This window comes from Anomalospiza imberbis, chromosome 14 (assembly GCF_031753505.1).
Source record: "Anomalospiza imberbis isolate Cuckoo-Finch-1a 21T00152 chromosome 14, ASM3175350v1, whole genome shotgun sequence".
NCBI classification, from domain to species: Eukaryota; Metazoa; Chordata; class Aves; order Passeriformes; family Viduidae; genus Anomalospiza; species Anomalospiza imberbis.
Window position 1 is genome coordinate 6,344,814 of NC_089694.1, and position 20,389 is coordinate 6,365,202.

The following is a 20,389-nucleotide window of genomic DNA, read 5'->3' on the forward strand; positions in this document are numbered from 1 at the left end:
ATGTGTTTCCCTGGGTCAGCTGCCAGGATGCAGATCTAGCGCACAAGTTTTGGCAGTGTTTGGTAATAAAGAACGGCAGTGCCATGCCCAGCCTGCTCCAGGAATACCAGTGATCCTGGAAGCACAGTCACAGTAATTAACACATTTGCACCTGGTGCTGACTGTGACAGGCTCAGCGCTGTGGGGACCTTTTGTTCACCACAGGCAGCTCTGCAGCGCCTCCACATCTTCAGTGAATCATTCCCTCAATGAGACAGTTATTTGCACATTTTCTGACTCTTTGCACAGGGAAAAAAAATGTCAAAGAAGAATAGAAGGGTTTGGGTTGGAAGGAGCCTGAAGGATCACCTTTTTCCAACCCTCTGGTACAGGCAGGGGCAGCTTCCACCAGACATGGTTGCTCCAAGTCCCATCCAACCTGGCCCTGGACACTTGGAGCCCAATCCTCTCACTGCACTGGTACAGTTCTGTCCCAAACACTCCTCCTGCCTCTTGGCTGGTGAGAGCACATGTCCCAGAGTGTGTGGGCTGGGAGGGTCTGTGATTTGCTTTACTGTATCTGTGCGCACACACACACACATAGATGAAGTTTCAGGGGGAGTCAGTTCTGGGGTTTTACTGGCATCAAGTGTCTCCTCTGCTGCGGTGTTTGCTTTGCAGATTTGTACCATCCCCACTCACTGCCTTTGTCAGTGACTGCCACAGGAACTGTTGGTGCAGGTGTTAATTCATCCTGTGATGGGATGAGTGAAAATCCCTGCTACTTGTCCCTCCCCTGGGCATGTCCCTTTACAAGCCCTGTTAGGCTGTTTGGATGCACAAATTCCCTTTCATAAGGAACCTCCAGGAGTCCGTTCCCAGAGGGGAGGGGGCTGTGTGTGAGCACACGCTGCTCCCAGCCGGGTCACAGACACATGCAGGAAAGCTTCCTTGCAATGGTTTAGAACTTGTATTTCTCATTGGGCCAGACATACTGAGGAGAAAAAAAAAATGTATTTAACTATTACAATTTGTCGAAGTTCCAGTTAAGCTTGAAGTTAGGCAAAAAGGAAAACAGAGTTAGGGAACACAATCATTTTTTATCAGTAACTCAAGATAAAAGATTCAGTGAGAGGCACCCTCTGAAGTGCTAAACTGATTATGAGTTCTGAAGACATATATCTCTGTTCTGGCAGGACCTAATACTACATAAAAGATATTTTTCAAGAAGCAGTGCTTTAAGCATTTACTGGTCAGAGACAAGACTCTTAATGTGTGCATTTATGCAAAATATAAACCACAACATTAACCTTCACTGAGAGCAGATAAACATGCTGTACATTGCTTGGAAGGCATTAGAAATGTCATTTCAAGCATCCTGATTTTCTTCTGCCTCTTCTTTTTTATCATAGAGTGCGGTTAGTGTGCAAGATCATTCCAGGTTGTGCAAGACTGCAGCTTGCACATGCTGCCTGTGGTACCGAGGGACTCAGCTCCCATGGTTTGGCAGGGAGAGTCACAGCTCTGAGCAAGCTCAGGACACTCCAGAATTCTGCTGTTCTCGTCATCCACACAGCACTGTGGGCATCAGGGTGCTGTTCCCAAGCTGCTGGAGCCTGGGCAGTGGGCTCACACTTCTCCTTGTGCTACGGCTCAGGAGCAGTCCCACTCCATCCTGCAGCATTCTCCTGCAGCCGCCTGCTGGCACCAGCCTGCCCTATTGCTCCAAGCTATGCTGGCATCTGTGCTGGGAGAGAATAGGAATTGGCAACTGAGTGCTGTTCTGAGGAAGCTGAAGGCATTTTCTGGAAGCCAAGGGGTTTATCAGTTGCTGTAGTTACTGAGTAAGACACATCCAATCCAGTGAGAATCCAAGTTCCATATCCTCTCTTAGAAAGGGCCAGCAGCATGCCTCAGTGCCCTGGCCCACAGGAATTAGCCTTTGCTTTACCCAGACAATGAGAGCCTTTGTTCCATGGGAAGAAGGCACCTGACCAAAGCAGGTGACACTCATTTGATTCTGAGACCTGGGGAGGTTAATACTCCCTGACACTTTGTCATCCAGTGCCCGTAGAGGAATGGCCCCTCCAAGATACCCTGCTCCGGCTGGTTGGGCTGTTTGCTGATGTTGTTACCATTCTGCTATCAGTGGTGTTATCAACCCCTCTCCATGCTTGGTGAGTTTCCCTTTGTTGTCATCTGGGCCACAAGGTGATCCCTCAGCTGTGGTCCCCATGATGAGCTCCACTGAAGCCCGACTTTGTTTGCTGCCCTGGGATTTCACAGGTGCAGCCAGTCATGGAGCTCAGGCACGTGTTCCTCTGAAGTGATAAAAACAAAATTCCTGATGAACCCAGAAATGTCGATGTGAAACGTTTTCTGTGAAAAATCACACAAGTTAGTGAGGGAACAGGGAGGAAGAGCACAGGTCTGATGGGGAGTGGCTGAGGGGACTGGGGGTGCCCAGCCTGGAGAAAAGGAGGCACAGGAGCTCCCTGAGAGGAGGCTGTAGCCAGGTGGGGGTCAGTCTCTTTTCCCAGGTAACAGGTGTCAGGACAAGGGAAAACAGCCTCAAATTGTACCAGGAGAAGTTTAGGTTGGATTTTGGGAAAATTTCCTTCCAGAAAGAACTGTCCACCCATGGCACAGCTGCCCAGGGCAGTGGCAGAGTCTCCATCCCTGGAGGGATTTAACAGGCTTGTGGATGTGGCACCTGGGGACATGGGACAGTGGTGGCCTTGTCAGTGCTGGGGGAGCAGCTGGACTCAATGATCTCAGAGTGCTGCTCCAACTTCAGCGCTGTTGTGATTCTGTGTCTAAGGAGGAAGTGGAGAAGAAAAAGGGATAGAAACTCATGTGGAAGTTTTCTGGCTCAGTCCAGCAGGAGCACATTCTGTGCCAGTCATTCACATGAACATGCTGAGAGATTATTAGCTTTGACTTCTCTGATACTTATCTGCATACTTTGTTCTATGTTTTCACTTATCTCTTCTTCAATAAGGAAACATGCCAATAACTGAATGCACGGGACAAGTTCTATTTATCAATTTAATTTGTTTTGGCTACAAGGTGAAGATTAAAACATGCAAGTGAGAGGGAAATAGGCTGAATATGAAAGCAGGTGATCTGAATGCCCAGCCAGAAACGTGGGCTTAGACCATACGCTGCAGACCCCCTGTTTGGGTCAAGTAGGGTCAAACCCCCTTACTCTCCTGTTAAAGGGAACTGATGTAGTCAGGTTCAAACTTGCCTCTGGTGAGCCAAAAGGATCTGCTCATTAATATGAACCACAAGTATCTCAGACTCCCCAATCTACATTATCCTAAACAAGATTGATTTTTTTTTTAATTGGCCAGTAAATGCAGCTGAAAATCACTTTTCTTTTTGTAACCGCTGGTGTTGTACAGATGTCACATGGCCAGAGCATTTTGGGAAGAGGATTTAAGGGAAGGTGCTTTCTGCTCAGCTGAAGAAGAGAAATTCAAAGGAGAAGCAGATCTTCCCTAGTATTCACATCTTGCCCCTGAGTGGAAAGGGCAGGGGGTGTTGAACACTTCCATGGGTGTCAGAGTAAGGGACTTTTACAGAGAGAGCAGTTCATCCTGCAGACCATCCAGGTACACCCCCTGAGCAAAGAGATTTTTCCTACAAGAAAATCGGTAGTGGAAAGGGAATGTAAGAAAGAGTGATGGATGTGATGTGTGAGAGAGAATTATTCATGGCAGATGATGGTGACAGCTGGGGAATCACAGTGTCAAACTCAACTGAGTGATGGAGAGGAGTTACTGGTTGTACACACAGGGAGTTGTTCCTTTCCCCCTGAATAAAACTTATTTTGCTTTCATGAATACTCACTGGTGTGGTAGGCAGGACAGTGCAAAGGATAAAGGATACTTTCACTTAAGGCCTTCTAGGAAAGAAATCTTGTTTTGTTGGGTTTCTTATTTTGCAGAAGAACCTCATATTTGAATCCAACCCTCCCTGCTCTCAGCAGAAGGCAGCTGGAACTGAACCCTCACACAATCTAGGGTAATATTCTGTGTGTGAGCACTGGGGTAATGGTTAGACTTGATGATCTTAAAGGTCTTTTCCAACCTAAATGGGTCTGTGATTCAATGGAAGTCCTGACTAGCTAGGGTAACAGGTAGGACAGACCTGAAAGGACTGTCTGCTTTTCCTTGACTCAAAAGACACACTGTGACACCTGGGAATGCTTCTCCTTAGACAGGAGCCTGATCAGGGTTGGCTCTTCTTGCCAGGGGGTTTTAAAGAGAGGGCTGAGGAGTATCCATTGCCAGAGCAGGCATCACATGATGCCTGAGTCCCTCCTGTGACTCACTTGTTGCCCAGGCTCAAACCAAGCTGGAAAATCTTGAGTTGAAGCTGAGCCAGACTCAAGGGACATTCACCAGCTGCCTGAAGGTGGTGAATGAAAGCCCTGCTGGCCTCTGGCGGGGTCCTGGCAGCCCAGCCCACCTCACCCCTCCGCTGCCAGCAGTGACAGGATGAGGGATCTCTCCCCAGACCAGAGGGGGTCACCCATCAGTGGAGCAATTCTGTGTTTATTACCTGCTTCTACCTCCTCCCTGGAGCCAGGAATGTTGCAAGTGAGCGAGCAGCTACAAAAGAACCATCTAATTATAACATGAAGTAATAAATCTGTGATAGTTTGTTTTCAGTGTGGCTTTATTTGCTACTTGCCTCAAAAAGATCAACGGAGTCAAGGGCAAAGCGGGCTGTAAGGAATGAAGCGATGGCTTTGTCCTCTGTTTCCTCCTGCACCAGCAGCGCCCAGAGTGGCACAAGCAGATGTGGACAGCCTCCCCTCCACCCTGAGGAAACGTGCCAGGCACGAGGGGCTCTGTGGGCTCATCAGACACACCTCACACTGCTCACACTGCCCACAGGGCTCTGATGAGCCGGGACTCACAAGTCTCCCTGTTCTGGGGAGTCTTGGGTTTGTGCTTGCTCAAGGACGTACCTCACCCTCTGGAGAAAACAGGGGATTTGGAAAAGCTGAGGTTAGTGAAGCAAGAACACTTCTGTCCAAAGTGTTCACTTCAAAGTCAGACAGGGAAGATGCTGGAGGCAGGAGGGAAAAAAGTAATCTGATTTGCTTTTGTCTTCCAAAAGAAAATGAGCCTAGGAAGAAACATACCAAAGAATGACATTGCCCGGATTTCTGAGCAACTTTCCCGGACACTCCAAGAGCTTGGGCCAAGAAATATTTGAAGCTGTGAATGCACCGGGGCCTTCAGAGCAGACTGACACAATGATGGCTTCCTCCATGGTGTGCACCAAGAGAAATTATGGCCTAGGCCCCTCTTTAAGCAGTTTCTATCTTTGCAGCCCTACATCCCAAGCTGGCAGTGCTGGAGCTGCCTGCCCCACAGTACAGCAGCCTGCCCTGTGCCCGTGATCACCGTGCTGTGAAAATGACCTGGAACAGGCTCATGGACAGGGCTGCTCATTTATAATACAGCAGAAAAAGTCATTGTCACTGCCAAGAAAAGACAAAAGGCCACCAAACAATAATCCAGCTGTAAATGAAGGCTATAAATATGGAGATAGGTGGGAGGTAACTACAGGCTTCCTCTCACACCAGGTTGGAAAGTGTCCTTCAGGTCAAGATGCTGTGTGTGCCATGAGCAGTCTTTTCTGATCAGAAAATTTTCAGTGGGAAAAAAAAAATCTGCTTTTCTTACTTTCCATAGGTTAACATCAGGATGCAAGGTCAGAGCTCAACTTTGAGTGGAAAACCGGGATAAGTGATGCCTGTGGCCCCTGGACACCCCGTATCTCATACAGAAGGAGTTCCTGCAAGGATTTGAAAGTAAGTTTGAAAAATCAATTCAAAAATACGATCAATTGCACAGAATGAAGCTGTGGGGACAAGTGAGAGCAAAAGGTTGCACAAAGATCATGGTACATTGGAAAATTGCACTGATTGCAGCTGCCTTCATGCTGTGACTGCCCTTCTGAAACAGTTCTCTGCAAGATTTATTGGGCAAAGGCTGAAATGTTATTTAGTTGTGCAATAACACCATAACTGTGCCACAGCCACAGTTGTTGCCAGGTGGGTAAGAAGAGATGGTTTGCATTAAATCCTGAGGACATGCTTCAGGCAGCAGTTTGCTCCTGCCAATGCTGGATTTCAGCCCAATTCCTGATCCCAGATGTCCGGCAGAGGATGTACACACACCTTTAGGGCTGGATTCTGTTCAGCTGCAGATGGACTGTGTGCTGGCCGCATCACAGGAGCTACATCTCTCCTAAGAGTCAGATGGACTCAGTGGCAACAAGTGAAGCCAGAAAGTCCTCCTTTGAGGAGAGGACGAGTGAAACTGGGTCTAACAACAGAAGGAGAGAAAAGGACAAGGCACAACAGCATCTGTGACCTTCGCACACGAAGCTTGGGAAGCTCCCGATGTTCCTGGGCTAGGGCAGGCTCCCGGCGATCACCCACTGCCCTCTGCTGACACCAGACCGGAGCAGCCTCTGCAGAAGCCCGAGCAGTATCAACCGAGTTGTTCAACAGAGATCCCGAGCTCTTCATTCCTCTGGCAGCAGAAACCCACAACAATTCCCCTCTGGGAAAACGCTGGAACCGCGCTGGCCTGTCCCTTCCCGCAGCTCCTGCGGGGATGCCCCGTGTCCTGCCCGTGCCTGCCTGCCCGAGTGCGCCCATGGAAACACCCGTGATTCAGCCTTGCAGGGTGCTGTGGAAAAACACTCCTAGGAGACTGCCTTCTGCGCCACATCTCGTGTTAAGGGGATGATTCTCCTGTGCCAATGGAAGGTATTTCTACGTCCGTGTGTCCACATGTGCGTGTGCCCGTGTGCGGGGGTGCTCACAATCTGCTTTGCCTCCCCAATTGATTCCTACCTGGTCTCGGTGCCCTCTAGTGTTGTGAACGCTCCAGTATGTAAAAAACCTGTAAAACTGATCTCTGCTTCAGAGTTCCTGGTTTGGCTAACTCTTAATACGCAAATTCCGTTAATTATGCAGCATACTTACAACTGAACGGAGACAACGTGACTCTGAGCATATCAGATGCTCACAGCACAACATCAGACACCCGAGAGCACAGTTCTGTAAGCTGAAGCTAACATCTCTAGGACCTCAGCCTGCACACCACACCCAAATCTGCTGGCTGTACAGCACTCTACCTGACACAGCCATCCCTGCATCTGGGGTTATCAGCTCTCCCAGATGTTCTCCTGGCTGTGGCTGCAAGGTGCTGGTTGAGCTGGGAAATAATCCACCTCAGTACATCCAGCCCAAGAAACAGGAACTGGGATGAGGCAGGACTGCCTGGTTTGGTCTCAGACTCAGAGTTGGTGGGCTCAGGCTGGTCGGAGCAGCATGGCTTCCCAGGACCTCAGTGAGGACTACCACTAACCACCACAAACGATCACTAACCACCACTAATTAACCACTAACCACCACCAACCAACCACAAACCACCACAAACTACCACAAACCACCACTAACCAACCACAAACTACCACTAACCAACCACAAACCACTACAAACTGCCACTAACCAACTACAAACCACCACAAACTACCACTAACCAACCACAAACCACTACAAACTGCCACTAACCAACTACAAACCACCACAAACTACCACTAACCAACCACAAACCACTACAAACTGCCACTAACCACCACAAACCAACCACAAACCACCACCAACCAACCACAAACCACCACAAACCACCACTAACCAACCACAAACCACTACAAACTACCACCAACCACCACTAACCAACCACAAACCACTACAAACTACCACCAACCACCACTAACCAACCACAAACCACCACAAACCACCACTAACCACCACTAACCAACCACAAACCACTACAAACTACCACCAACCACCACTAACCAACCACAAACCAACCACAAACTAGCACTAACCACCACAAACCAACCACAAACCACCACAAACTACCACTAACCACCACTAACTACCACTAACCAACCACTCACCACCACTAACCACCCACAAACCAGCACTAACTAACCGCAAAGCACAACCAGCACCGCAAACAGCCAGCAAGAGCCCGGTCTGGGGCAGCTCTGCCCATGCCCACCCAGCAGCTGGACGCTCTGCCGGCGAATCCTTCACTCTTTCGCAATCGGCTTCCAGCAGAAATCATTCTGCCGGTGACCTCTGCTGACGGGGCTGCGCTCAGTGGATCCGCTCTGGTGCCAGGCTCCCGCAGGGCAGCCGCGGGTGTTTCTGTCCCCCACGTCCCACCACGGGAGCCCCCCCGTCCCGCGGCGTGGGTGATGCAATGAGGCGATTGCATCAGACGCGGCCCCGCTGAGCCGCCTGCCCGTGTGAGCGGTGAAATCATCCTCACCGCCCAGAGCGGCTCCGCCGAGCTCCCCTTGCTGCGAGCTTGCGTCAGTGACCGGCTGAAGCACTGAGCTGAGAAATCCCACCACTTAGTGAGGGAACAGGGAGACAGAGCGCAGGTCCCATGGGGAGCGGCTGGGGGGGGCTCAGCCTGGAGAAAAGGAGGCTCAGGGGAGACCCTGTGGCTCTGCACGACTCCCTGACAGGAGGGGACAGCCGGGGGAGGCTCTGCTCCCAGGGATCTGCAACAGGATGAGAGGAAACGGACCCAAGTTGAACCAGGGGAGGTTCAGGTTGCATATGAGGGAAAATTTCCCTGAAAAGTGGCCAGGCAGAGGTTGCCCAAGGCACTGATGGAATCACCTTCCCTGGAGGTGTTCAAAAGGAGTGTGGGGTGGCACCTGGGAGCATTGTTTAGTGGTGAACACGGTGCATGCTGGGTTAACATTTGGACTCGATGTTCTTAAAGGCCTTTTCCAACAACGATAATTTTGTGAAGTTGACTGCTCAACAGAATTTCATTAAATCCTTTCAGTTATTCCAACTTGACAGTCTGGCTTCTGTTGAAGCTGCTCCACAGTGACAGTGGACAGCTGAGGAGAGTTCTCAAAAGGCATTGGCTGGAATGAGAGCACTTGAAGATTGAAAGGAAAGAGAGAGAAATGGGGACCATTCCCCAAGATAACGGGTTAAAACCCAAACACAGTTCAGGTACTCATCCTGGTACAGCAACCAGTACGGCCCAGGGCACAGAAATGAGCAGCACTGACTGCCCATCCCGTCCCTCCCGGAGGATGGGAAGGCAGTGGGAAAGTAGCAGGAAGGCAACAGGGTCCTGTCGTGGGCCTGGGTCAGGACTGAGGGGGGACAGCACACTGAAAGGGGAGCGCTAAGGGCTGTCACTGGGAAATTTAACTGCCCCTGCGCAAGGAGGTTCAGTTCCACACACCAGTTTGGCTCACACTGCGGTCGAGTCAGCCACTGCACGGCAATCTTGGGATACCTCTGCGGCTCCCCAGAACTACCCAGAGACTGCGGGTGAGTCACGGCAAGTGCTGGGAGACGTTAATGCTGATCCTGGGAGAAGCCCCCTGCTCTGGGGCCGGTGTGTGCTGCCCACACAAGCCATACACACACTGCACACGCACAGTACACAGCGTATACACACTGTGCGTGGCACTCGGAGCCCGGGAGTTTATTCCTTCCTGGTGCGTGTTCCCCCACGGCCGGGCCCGGGGTTCCTTCAGCCTCCAGCCCGCACCCGAGGCGCCGGAAAACCCCGGGTCTTCGGGAACAAGGTCCCGCAAACCCGGGGGTTCTCTAGTGTCACACCCCGGCCGGTGACAGCGGGACGCCCTGGCATTGCTGTGCCCAGACTCCCCTTGGCGCGGAGCTCCGGTCCCGGTCCCGGTCCCCGCCGCCCCCGCCGGCGCCGCTCCCCGGCATCGCCCCGCCCCGGCGGCGGCGCCGCCAATGGGGCTTCGGGGCGGGGCGCGGGGCACTCCCGGTGCCCGGGTCGGGACGGGTTCTGACCCGCTCCGCTCCACGCGGGGCCGCCGAGTCACTGCTGGTGCGGTGCCGGTCCGGCTCCGGGTCCGCGCCGTCTCTCCTGGTCTCGCCGCCCTGCCGGTCCCGGTCCGTGCTGCTAGCACCGAGACAGGTAATCCGCGGGGGTCGCGCACCTGCCCGCCCGCTCGCGGCGGTCCCGGCCCTCCCGGTGCCGGTGTCACCGCCGGGTGGAGGCGGTTGCGGGGTCGGGGGGACCGGCGGGACCTGCGGCGGGTTCCGCTCCCGGCAACGCAGCGACAGCGATACACGTGGGCTGTAGCCGGCTCCGTGATCACCTCTGAACGCCGGCGGTACCGGGCCGGGCGGCACCGGGCCGGTGCGTGCGGGGGGCGGGAGATGCGGAGACCGGAGCCGGGATCCCGGGGAATGCCCGGCGGGTGTTGCGGGGCGGCCGTGCCGCGACGGAGCCCCCGGCCGGGACGTGCCCGGGCATATCCCGGCGCGCTGCCGCCTTCCCCGAGCGGGCGGCGGGGGGCGCCGGCGGGGCCGCGGGGTCTGCCCGGGCTGCGGGGGCGGTGGGCGAGCCGGGCCGGCGCTCGCCGGGGCGCGCCCACGGCCGGCACCCGCGTGGGCGCCGCGCAGCGCGCTGCCCCCGCACCCGTCCCGCCGCCAGCCTCGCCTCGGCTGTTTGTCCAGAAACGAGCAGCTGCCAGGTGCGGGGGTCGGTAGGCTTCGGTTGTATATTAGGAACAAGCTTTTCCCCAAAAAATTTCTTGCCCTGCCATAGGCAGTAGCGAAGTCGCCGTTTGGGGAGATGTAATGGACGCGTGGATGTGGCACTTGGGGACGTGGATTAGCGGTGGCCTGCGCAGTGCTGAGGGAACAGTTGGACTCCGTGGTCTCGGAGAGCTTTTACGGCTACAGCGGTTCTCTGATTATTGCAGTAAGATAGTGAAAGTTACTAAGAATTAGATGTGGGGCAAAAAACAGATGGAAATCCAAAGTTTTATGCAAATTGATACGCGCTTTGGAGGTGTTACTTGAGATACCTGGTAAGGCAAAGTGTGGGTTTCCAAGGTAGGGCAGCCCTAACTTGGCAAAAATCACTGGAAAGTGGGCATTGTGCCCTGGGGACTCCTGCTGTGCACTAGAGAGGGGTGACAGCAGCCCAGAGCACTTCCTCTCCCACCCGAGCATAAAGCAAATACAAGTCCCCAGATAAAACAATTAGTGGGCAGTTGTGTGCGTAGAATCTCCAGTTTGGGAAACCTGCTGATTTCCAAGCCACGTGGAAAGCCTCAGATTCCACCTTTTTTGCTTCTGTGAGAATCCCTTTGCCCACAGGAGTCCCACTGCTGCAAAGGTTCTCCCAGCATACTTTGTAGCACAAGGAGATGAGGAGACACTGCCTGGACCAGAGTGAGGGAATGGCTGAGCAGGAGACTGGAACTGACTGTGGCCAACCATGAGGCACGCACTCATATTTTCCAGATAGCTTTTTTTCCCCCTGCTTTTCACTTGCAGCTCTTATTTAGGATTTCAGCTCTTTGTTCTTAGGTTCCAGTATATACAAGTGTCTCATCTTGAGGCATGGTGCTGCCTGGCTGTGCCAGTCAGTCCTGCAGCAGAGCAGAAATCTCCTGTAATGTGTGTGCTGGCTCATGTGGTGACATGGAAGAGCCACTGCTGGGGTGTGGGTGTCTGAGCCCCTGAGGGTGGGGCTGGGCAACTCCTGTCCCAGGCAAGCAGAGACCCATGGCTGGAGGGGACAGGGTCCATGGCTGAGATGGGAAGCAGCCCCCACCCCATCTCCTCCTGACCTGCCTGCATCCCTGCCAGTCCCCCTTGCCCCAGTACCTGTTGGGCAGATGGGGAGAATCAGCAGCACTGAAGGTTTCACTGATTGCTTTCATTTTGTACCTTTTAACTTACTATTTTCCTCACCCTTGTTTTCCTCCCAGAATCCTTTAGCTGCACACAAAAGAAATAGATTGGATTCCAATACAGTTTAATTTTTTTTATTGCATTTTCACAGAGAAAATACAATGGCTGAGCTGTAGTGTTGTCACAGGGTGGATGAACTGCAGCTCATGCTGTGGCTCTGCTGGAACCATTTCATCTCATGCAGTGAAACTCATTCAGCAGCTCATGGCTTTGGTATCTTTAAGGGCTGATGCAGTGCAGAGAGATCAGTCTGCTCCCCTGCTTAGGCAGGATGTCTCTTTAAGGCAATAAAAGAGTTCTTAAACAAATCAGAGATGGTTTTGGTTAGATCTCATATATCTGGGACTAGTGCCAGGAGGTTCTTCTTCCCCTCAACCTCTTAAGTACATTGATACTGTGCCCCATGTATACTCATTGTTACTGTGTCACCTTTATATATTCCCCTGTGGCAGAAAAAATGTGCAGCCCTGGAAGTGTCAGGGAGACTCTATGTGGTTCCCAAAGAGGTGGGAGTTGTTGGTTTTGGATTTTCCTTTAGCCTCAGTAAGAGCAGTAGTTTCAGTCAAAAATTAGGTGATCCAAGGTTGCTGCCATACCAGGGCAGTGCCAGGTGGTTTAGATGTGTCCTCCATGTACAAATCAAATGTCTTGGGTCTGGTGGTGTTGAAATAAGAAGTACAAAGATCCCCCAGCTTTGAATTTCATGGCTGATATTCAACCCAATGTTGGTTCCCTGTATTGTTACACTTGAGCAGCAGCAGACCTGCCCTGTGCCCAGTATCCTGCTGGCATGTTGGGTACGGCTGTCTCCTCCACCTTGAGTGATTCCATCCTCCTGGCAGACGTCCTTGTGCTTGGAGCAGCTCTGACACAGGATTCCTTTGGCCTGTGTAACTTTCTGTATTTGGCAAACTGCTTTAAACCTGGTTCTTGTGGGGAGGGGGCTTTGAGGGCATTGTCTCAGCTGCAGGCCCTTTGAAAGGCTGGGAAATTCTGTAAACATATGAGAGAAAGTGGCAAAGTTGTGTTCACAGGACAGTTTCACCAAAAACTCTGCTGGTTTGGAGTTTTTTTTTTGTTGAGGTTTTTTTCACCTGTGCTTTTTTCCTTGCATTACAGCAGTTTGAAGAATGAGTAAAAATCAGCCCTTTCCATACTCTGGTATCTGGGTTCCTTTCCTGTTGCCTGTAATTCTGTTTCATTCATCTTGGGCTGTTATCAGGAGCAAAAGCCTGAACCAAACTCCAGGCCCCTGGCCTGCTGGCCCTTCCGGAGCAGTTGGGTGACACCTGCCCAGTGTGCCAGCCCCACAAAGAAGTTGTGTTTCATTCATCTGGGACCTGGCTCTGTGCTTTTTATTTTCCCTCCTGCGCTCAACCTGTAGCTGAACCCTGACACCAAACCCTGTGCATCTCCTGGGACAGAGACACTGGGATCACCACCTTCTGAGATGGTGCCAAATCTTTTATTCAGTGGTGTCAGGAACCTTTATGCTAGTTCTAAGCTGTGCCCATGCCCCTCCCGAGGTGCTTGCAAGACAAATTTAGTCCCTTCAGCTCCTGCTGGCCTGTCCCCATGGACTTGGCTGCTGATCCTGCATCAGCCCATGTGCTGTGAGCAGGAGCTACGTGAGCGAGGGTGACTCATGCGCTGTGCTCGCCTGGGCAGACCTCATCTCCCATGAATCTCGGCCCTCCAGAGCCGGGGGAGCCCAGCCAAGTGTCCGCTTCCAAAAGGCACCGGCAAGGGAGTGGTGGGATTAGGCAGAGGAGGCAGAAAAAGCCTGCAGAGGAATGCTGCTGTGGGAGGGGAAGGAGTTGTGGCTGGGGGCCCTGTAGATGATCCCCCCCCACTGCTGTAAGAGCCTTGCAGGGGCCAGACATCTGGCCAAGCTTCCCTCCCTGAGGACCGCTCTGGTTCTCCTAGGCAGCTCAGGCTGTTTAGGGTGGTGTCCTCCAAAAGGTGTTCACTATTCCTGATGGGTGTTGAGAACTTGGTCCCAAGGCAGGTTGAACAGTTTCTCTCCTGATTTTCTGCACAAGGTAATAGGAAGGGCAAAGTGGAAATTGGTCTAGTGAAAGTAGATTTTATTCCCTGTCATCAAGGGAAGAACCCATCTAGAGTCTGCAGAAATAATCAGACAGCCCCAAAACTCCAAATAAATTGCTCAGTTTTGCAGCTTCAGTCTGAATTGCTTGCTCTGATTGAGGTGCTGGTTCTGTGCTGCCCTTTGAGCCACTCTTGCTGACAGTGTGGCCCTATGGCTCCTGGGCTGGTTCTGTTGTTACCTTGTGCTGAGCCATTAATGCACCTCGGGAAGGCTCTGGAGGGCATTTCAGAGGGAGGTGGGAACTCATTCTGCTGGGACACAGCAGACCACAGGTGTGTGGGTGTCCCTTTCTCTTGGGGGTGTAGAGTGTGTGTGGGGCAGTGTGTCCTGTTCTGCCAGGGACACATCAGCCACCAGCATTTGGTGCTGTCACACCAATGCAGCCTCATTGGCCAGAGCTGGGCTGCTGGATCCTGAAGCTGGGGCTTTGCTGAGCCTTTGCTGGGACCAAGCTCTCTACTGATTGTCTCTGGTACCCAGAGCCATGGGTGGTGACCTGAGCAGTTAGTGGTCAGTACTTCAATACTGTGACTAAAATTTCATTTGCTGCATTGTGAGGCTGTGAGATGACAACAGAATGGGGCAGCTCATCACCAGGCTTGCTGGGAAGCCTGTGACTGATGGAGCCATGTGGAAGGAGCCAGGAATTACCTCCTGCCCAAGTCTCACCCTCAGTGCTCAGCAGTGTTGGCTGCTGTCCAGGCCAGGTGGAGATGTCTACCCAGAGATGGGCACTCTGCTCATCCCAAATGTGTTAGGGCTGGCTTTGATCCCTCTGCCTTCTCTTCCTCTCATCCCCAAGCTCCCCTCTCCTCTTCAGCACAATGGCCTGCCAAGAGAGTGAGTACCTGGATGACCAGAAGAAATGTGTCCCCTGCAGAAAGTGCATGCCTGGGCAGGAGCTTTCCAAGGTAAATTGACTTCTCTGAAAGGAGCAGAAATCATCAAGGGTGGCACAGCTGGGTTAATCCTCTGCCAGCCTCCCTTCAGAAAGATGATCTTAGGTCCCAGCATGCTGGGAAGAGCTGAGACTTGGTAGGATGGGATGGTGGATTGTTTCACTTACCCTGGCAGAAGGGTGAGCAGGAGAAAATGGAAAGCAGGAGGTGGTGAGGGATTTAAGGCAGCACAAGGAGCAACCTGATTTCCTGTTTTGCTGGTGGAAGTCTAAATTTCCTCTGCTCTGTAGCCCTGAGCAAGGTCACGCTGCATGGCAGGGCTGCACATGGGTGGGTGCCAGCAGGACACTGCTGCAGGGGGTCCCAGCCTGACCTCAGTGGTGGGAGGCTTGGATTGGTGGGAGGCAGCAGGGTTCCCTGGTGGTGCCTCCTGGGCCGTGGTGCTGCCGGAGCTCTCCAACACCCAGAGTGCACCAGGGGCCCCAGCTGGGCAGCAGATGGGGTCCCCGAGTGTGTCCTGGGAGCTGCACTGGTGGCGGCTGCTCTCAGCTGGGTTCTGAGCACCCCACATGAACGATGGCCCTTTGTCCCCAAAGAAGGGACACTGTTTCCCTCAGTACCATTTGGTGCCCCTTCACCACCGCCGTGCCCCCAACCTCGTGCCTTGCAGGACTGCGGCGACGGCAGCGGCGGGGACGCGCAGTGCGTGGCCTGCCCCCCCAGGAAGTTCAAGGACCGCTGGGGACATCACGGCTGCAAGCCCTGCCTGTCCTGCGCCCTCATCAACCGCCTCCAGAAGTCCAACTGCACAGCCACGGCCGACGCGGTCTGTGGGGAGTGCCTGCCAGGGTGAGTGGGGCCGGCCAAGCACAGCCACCACAGCCACGCCTGGGGGCAGGCAGGGAGGGGCTGGGCACAGGGGGCTTTACCTGAGGCCACCCATGGTCCCACATGGGACCTAAGAGGAGCCTGGTGACCCAGTGATGTCTCTGCGAGGACACTGCTAATGACATGGAAGTCAGACCCATCTGGTGGGTCCTGTTGTAGCTCCAGAGAAGGAAACGTGAAGGCTCACGTAAACGAGCTGTGAAAGAAAACTTCCAGTCTCACTGTTCTGTAGACACCAGGGTGGCTGAGCCCTGGAGGATGAAGTGTTGTAGACCATTATGGTTAGTAGTCCCCAAAGGGTGGGTTTAAGGGGTTACTGAAATGAAATGGCTGGATACAGACAGCCCGTGCCAAGCCCAGGTGCTGCAGACACCACTGGCCAGCAATGAGCTCCAGTGTATGAGTCTCTTCTCAGACAGAGCTGTAACTTGGGTGTTCCCAGCCCTGTGGGGAGCTATTAACCATTAAAATCCACTTCAGCAGATGTGGGGGAGGAGGGGAGGGGAGGCTGTTGGAAGGATGTTGCTTCTTAACAAATGTCTAAACACGAACAAGTAGGTGTGGTGTGGCTCCAGCCAGCGATGAGAGCCCTGTTGCTCCTGTTGCCAGCCAGGCAGGAGTGCAGGGTCAGCTGCCCCCCTCTGCTGCGGGGTGGGTGGCACAGCTGGCTGCACAGCCAGGGTGGTGGGAGCTCGGTGGGACCAGGCTGTGCTGAACCTGTGTGCTCTGTTGGCAGGTTTTACCGGAAGGCGCGGCTCAGCGGGCAGCTGGAGTGGGAGTGCATTCCCTGCACCAAGCAGACGCCATCCTCCGAGCCGCAGTGTAGGTGCCCCCACGCTGCTAGGGTTGGGGCAGGTGACGTGGGCATGGGGGAGCCACAGACCTGCTGGAGGAGGCACGGTCATGGCATGTGACGAGGCATGGGCAGGGAAGGGGTGGTCCAAGCCTCGGAGTTTGGCTCCAGCACTTTGTGGATGATGTTTGCAGGTCGGTCCAGAACAAACCTGGTGAGGGTCGCTGTCCCCACTGTACCACCACAGGACACAGCCCTTCTTGCACTGACCAGCAGTGCTCTGGTCATCATCGTCCTGGTGCTTCTGGCACTTTTCATCATCTACTGCAAGCGATTCTGGAAAAGCCAGTGCCAGAGAGGTGAGTTGGTGCTCTCCTCCCTGCCGTGCCATTCACCTGTGTCTGTGGGCCCTTCTTGCTGTGTAGAGCATTGCTGAATTCACAGCACAGTGACCCAGCTGTTCCTCAGCTCATACAGAATAGACACCTCATCCTGCTTCTCATGCCTGCAGGACTTCTCGTGTGCTTTACCTGCTCAGTGACACAGAGGAGCCTCCCTCCTCCCTAGGGCCATCAGGAGGAGGAGGAGGCCATTTCACAGTCAGAACTGGCAATCCTCCCTTCTGAGGTTTTTCTGGTTGAGTGGCTCTTTGCTGCAGCATGAAGAGGGCTGTAGGAGTGGTGGCCAGGGTTGGGGCAGGATGGCATCCAGCAGCATACCAGGGAGCTGCTGGGCTCCCAGCTCCTTGCTGGCAGACATACCACAGGGCTGAGGACATGCTAGGGAAGTGAGCCAAACCTTTGCTCAGGCTGTTCCTTCTCTTTCCTCCAAGTCTTCCTGAGGACTCAGAACTTCTCGGGCCAGCGAGCAACGTTCCCAACTGCAGCAGCACCTGGCAGGTTCCTGTGTGAGGAGCAGATGTCTGGACCCTGCTGCCTGGGTGTGAAGAATTTGAGCCCTTGCTACAGGCAGGCAGAAGGTACCTGCTCTTGCTGCCTTCCCTGGGGAAGGAAGGGTGGTGCTGGGCTCTAGCTAACATGGTCTCAGGATGAGAGGCAGGAAGGATGGAGCTGGATGGTGAGCTTCACTGATGCCTGCTGGTTTCTGGTTCTAGGCCCCGTGGAAGCGGTGCAGTTCATTTCCGATGGGGAAGCTGTGGGTCTCCAGCTCCCCTCTCTCCAGCCAGAGATGGACTTGCCACCAGCCATTGCAGCCGGCACTACCTCCAAGGTCCATCTGGGCAGGAGCCTCCTGGAAAGCCAGCCCCTCATCCGGGCCTCAGGCCATGGCGACTGCCTGGAAGGGGTCCTGCCGCCCCCCACCCCCAGGCAGGGCCGGCTGGGGACGGTGGAGGCCCTGGCCCCCCTCTCCTCCTGTGCCTCCGAGATGCAGCACAAGTGGCCGCATGCACCCGTGGAGTGCACTGAGCTGGACCTCCAAAAGTTCTCCACCCAGGCGGAGTTTGTGGGTGGCGAGCGGCTGGAGGACGCAGCAAGCCGGGCTGTGAAGAGGATTCCAGCAGAGAGCAGTGGTGGGGTGCAGGAGGGGACTCATCACTTGCCCACAGCCGAAATCCCACCTGGGGAGCAGCCGGTAAGTTCCTCCTGCCTTATCACTCCTCAGAACTACTGCCAGTTGCCCAGGGCTCAGGCACAGAGGCTGGGCTCGACACAGGGGTAGGAACATGGACTGAGTTATGTTAATATGGGGTGGTAAGGCTGGGGAAGAAGCACCATTCTCTGAGCCCCTGTGAGAAGGTCCTGGGAGCAGAGCCAGGCGTTGCTGTTCTCAGCAGACTGCCACCAACCTTGGGGTCTTTGTCTCATCAGGTGGATGATGCCCAGAGCCTGGTGACTCAGATCAGCAGCACGGCCAATGGTAAGTGGCCTTCCAGTCTCACCTTTGGACTCCAAGTACGGGCATATCAGGGGCAGGTTCTTGGAAGGGAGCTCCTCCAGAAGCCCACCATGTCCCCACCAGGGACTTAACTGACTTGTGGCCTTTGGTGCTGGTCCACAAGGTGTATTTTCTGTGATGCTGCCTTGAGTAGCCTGTGGGCAGGTGGCCCAGCTGTCACCAGTTACCAACTTCCCCAGGACTGAGCCAGCTCCACGTTGCTGAGCTCTAAAAGTGATGTTGGAGGGGATACCTGCCCTGGCAGGGTGGCCTTTCGCCTCTTCAGCAGGGGCTGAGGCTGGAGGCTGGCCAGTCTCTTTGCCCTTTTCCTGTTTGGCTAGGATGGATACTAACCCAGCTTTGCTGTGTTGCTGCCCCCAGGCCTCCCAATAGCAGAGCTGCCCCATTCCTTGGTGCAGTCTCTTGCCTTCTTGTTGGACCCTTCCTTGAACGGTGTGAAGAACTTCAGCCACGTGGCCCTGGAGCTGGGGCTCATGCCCCAGCTGCTGGGGCGGATTTCAGGGTTTGAGCAGCTGGTGGCACACTTCACCTACGCGGGAGCCGCGGTCACTGTCCCGCTGCTGGCGCAGGCGCTGCAGCGGCTCCAGCGTTTTGACGCCTTGCTCCTGCTCTGCGACCACTTCACACTCAGCCCCACGCCGGACCGCCAGCGCTAGGGCACAGGGAGGGACGGAGGAAGCTCCATGCACTGTTACTCCTGCGAGAGAGGATCCAGTGGCCTGCAGTCACATAACCTCCCTGGTGTGCGTGGCAGGAGAACGCAGAGGTGGTCTTTGCATCATGGAATGGACATGACAGGGGTGTCTCTGCACAGGGGTTCAGGAAGCACAGCTGTGCCTTTTCCCTGCTCCATGAGGGAGGGCTTGCTCAGGCCCCTCCAGAGGCTGTTTTTTCTCTAGCTGTGACACCCTTCCCTGTCAGTTGCTGTGCTGCCTGTGCTGTGGTGCTCTGGCTCTGCAGTGAGCCCTTCCTGCCCCACAGTTGCCATGGGGTTTCTCAGCCATGGGGCTTGGTGTCCATGGGCAGTGCCCTCCTATGAGCCCAGCCATCCCCTCCCTTCCATTCCAGCTTTCCCGTCCTTCCTCTGGCCCATGCTCTGCTTTCCCGGGTGCCAGTTGCCACTTTCTCAGTTTACTTTTCAGTTGCTTCTCTTCCTCTGTGCTGCGATTTCCTTGGCAGAGGACCTGGCCATGGCTGATGTGCCGGGCTCCAACCTTTGTCCTGTGCCGCCCTGGCACCTTCCTCTCGTGTCCATCTGTGGTGCAGTGTAGCATCCTGGCACGAGTTTCAGACTTGACTCCCGAGATGAGCTGACTTAAGCCCTCACTGGGCTGTGGCTGTTGGCCATGGGCAGGTGCTGGCTCACCCCAGCCCCATGGCTGTTCACTGCCCATTGCCTCCAAGGCTTCACAAACTGCCTGTGGTGGCACAGGGTGTCAGGGGCAGGGACACTGCACCGCAGGTTGGCAGCTGAGGGCTGAAGCCGTGGCTGTGGTCACAGGCAGCGGTGACATTCCCGTGCCAGCCACAGCAGGAGCTCCTGCAAAAGCTCCTCCTCTTTTAAAGTAATTTTTTTTTTTTTTTTTTTTTTTTTTTTTTTTTGCCTGCCTAAAACCGGCCTGATTTCTCATTCCTGGGAGTTGCTACTGGGAAGGGGGAGCCCCTTCTGCTTGGTATTTCATCCTGGGGGATTTGTCGTGACTTGCCGTGGTCTTGCTGTCACCAGTCGCCCTGATTTCAGTGTTGTGCCTGAGCCCGGGGGCTGCAGGCAGCTGGGCTGTTCTCTGTGCCCTGGCCACTGGGGCTCTGCTGGTGGCCCTGGACAGGAGCGGGGGCTGCAGGAACACGTTCCTGAGCGGGGCACAGCGGCGCGGGGGCGGGCAGGCACGCCGGGCCCGCAGGGGTCACGGGCAGAGCAGCTGCCGGCGGGGCTGCGGCGCTGGCAGAGCGTGGTGCTGTTAACACCGGGGCTGCGG

At 54.4% G+C, this 20,389-nt stretch overlaps 1 protein-coding gene and 1 long non-coding RNA gene across 2 annotated transcripts; both read left to right on the top strand.

The window, feature by feature from the left end:
• Positions 1-934: 934 nt before the first annotated feature.
• Positions 935-5,867, top strand: LOC137482369 (uncharacterized). Its single transcript, XR_011004030.1, has 2 exons — positions 935-2,156; positions 5,694-5,867. It is a non-coding gene; the product is annotated as an uncharacterized lncRNA (long non-coding RNA).
• Positions 5,868-9,907: 4,040 nt separating this feature from the next.
• EDA2R (ectodysplasin A2 receptor) lies at positions 9,908-20,116 on the top strand. The gene is made up of 9 exons (XM_068204624.1): positions 9,908-10,013; positions 14,719-14,827; positions 15,486-15,664; positions 16,440-16,525; positions 16,691-16,855; positions 17,329-17,475; positions 17,611-18,089; positions 18,326-18,374; positions 18,774-20,116. The coding sequence occupies exons 2-9, from the start codon at positions 14,741-14,743 to the stop codon at positions 19,067-19,069; spliced, it is 1,488 nt and encodes a 495-aa protein (XP_068060725.1). The 5' UTR covers positions 9,908-10,013; positions 14,719-14,740; the 3' UTR covers positions 19,070-20,116.
• The last annotated feature ends 273 nt before the right edge of the window (positions 20,117-20,389 follow it).